Source organism: Microtus ochrogaster, unplaced genomic scaffold (assembly GCF_000317375.1).
Source record: "Microtus ochrogaster isolate Prairie Vole_2 unplaced genomic scaffold, MicOch1.0 UNK46, whole genome shotgun sequence".
Lineage (NCBI taxonomy): Eukaryota > Metazoa > Chordata > Mammalia > Rodentia > Cricetidae > Microtus > Microtus ochrogaster.
The window spans coordinates 1,958,978-1,960,588 of NW_004949144.1; the positions used below are offsets into that span (position 1 = coordinate 1,958,978).

At 42.5% G+C, this 1,611-nt stretch overlaps 1 protein-coding gene across 1 annotated transcript in view; it reads right to left on the reverse strand.

Annotated features, from left to right (window-relative positions):
* Positions 1 to 910: 910 nt before the first annotated feature.
* Positions 911 to 1,611, reverse strand: part of Tmem52b (transmembrane protein 52B) — a 5,694-nt gene continuing 4,993 nt past the window's right edge. Inside the window, exon 5 of the mRNA XM_005369208.3 lies at positions 911 to 1,155. Within this exon, the coding sequence (XP_005369265.1) occupies positions 911 to 1,155 (245 nt within the window). The remainder of the gene's footprint in view (positions 1,156 to 1,611) is intronic.

Here is a 1,611-nt window from a genome sequence, read left to right on the forward strand (position 1 = left end):
TGTCTTTGGGTTCTCCTTATTTAGCTTCTCTAGGATCACTAATTATAGGCTCAATGTCCTTTGTTTATGGCTAGAAACCAAATATGAGCGAGTACATAGACTTAAATCTTAAAACAGGAAGAAGCAAACCAATGCTAAAAGGAAGTACAAGCCTCTCTCTCTCTCTCTCTCTCTCTCTCTCTCTCTCTCTCTCTCTCTCTGTGTGTGTGTGTGTGTGTGTGTGTGTGTGTGTGTGTGTGTGTGTGCACGTGTGCATGCGTATGTTTGTAGGACAAGGCTCTGAAGAGTTTCTAGGACCATTTCTGTTCTCTATACCATATGTCACACTTGTGTATAGGACCAAAGTGATAGAAAGGTTTTGACATGTGGCACAGGCTATTCTATAGTCTCTCCTCTTATTAGCACCCCCAGCCCTGCAATCTACAAAGTCCAGGTGACCATTGTTGTTCAGTATAATGGTGGTCATTCCCTAGAAGGAAAGATGCATGTGTTTGGTGCACTGATATCAATGACTGTACCTACATTGTCTTTCCCTTCAACGTTACTGCAGTCAAGCAGAGAGAAGAGCAATTAGCAGTATCAGTTGGTTAAAGGAACTGTACATGAATGCCATAGTTGAAGGATTTCAAGATACCTTAATGTTCCCCTGCTTTGGTAGTAATCTACATAGCTAGAGGTGAGATGCAAACTTTGACCATTGGATAAGGAGTTAGAATTCCAATTAGAAAATTGTGTCTCAAAAAAGCATATTTTTGTAAATAAAGAGTGGGAACTTATCTTGTGGACAGAACAATATCTAGATGGCATCCTGAACCTTTCTGGGTGGTACAAAAGAAGGCATTCTATATATCTGGGGATCTTTCTCAACTCCAGGATGTCTTAGATATTAGGAATACCATCAATGTGCCCATCAGTGTGATGGGAGTTCCAGCTGGGGAGAGTCCTTCCCTGGGGGAGGCAGCTGCTTTTCCTCTGGCACTGAGGGTAAGTCAGGCGCTTTCGGCCCGCACCTTGCCACGGTGAAGCGGCTCATGCCAAGAGCTTCCTCATAGCCTGGGAGTGTGTCAAGGGAGGGGGGCAGCTGGCCCAGGGAGCTGTGTGCATGAGTCACCGCCAGTATTCTCCGAGCTGCAGGGCCAAACACAGACTGAAGTGCTGTGAAGGAAGAAGACAATCTATATAGAGATGATGACATACAAAGGTAATGTCCTTAGACACAGGGGATTTACATCAGACCTAACTTTTCTTTGACTTTAACCTATTTCCAAACTCATTGTCACAACGTTGGACAAAGATTACAAAAATCCTTCAAAGATTCTTTATGACTAACTTTATACCCTGCAGGAGAGCCTGCTTTCCCATTATCTGAATAATCTGAGTTGCATTTTTATCATTCATCCCTTTTTTCAGGTTTTGGCTGTTTTGCTATGCTAGTAAACAAGGCCACATCCTCACACAAGCTAGGCAGCACTATTCTCTTGAGTTCCACCGAGCTCCACCTTCAGATTTAGATCCCTTTGTACTAGCCTCCCAATACTACAATCTCAATTTTTCCTTTTCTTTTTTCTTTCTTCCTTCCTTTCTTTCTTTTTTCTTTTTCTTTTCTTTTTT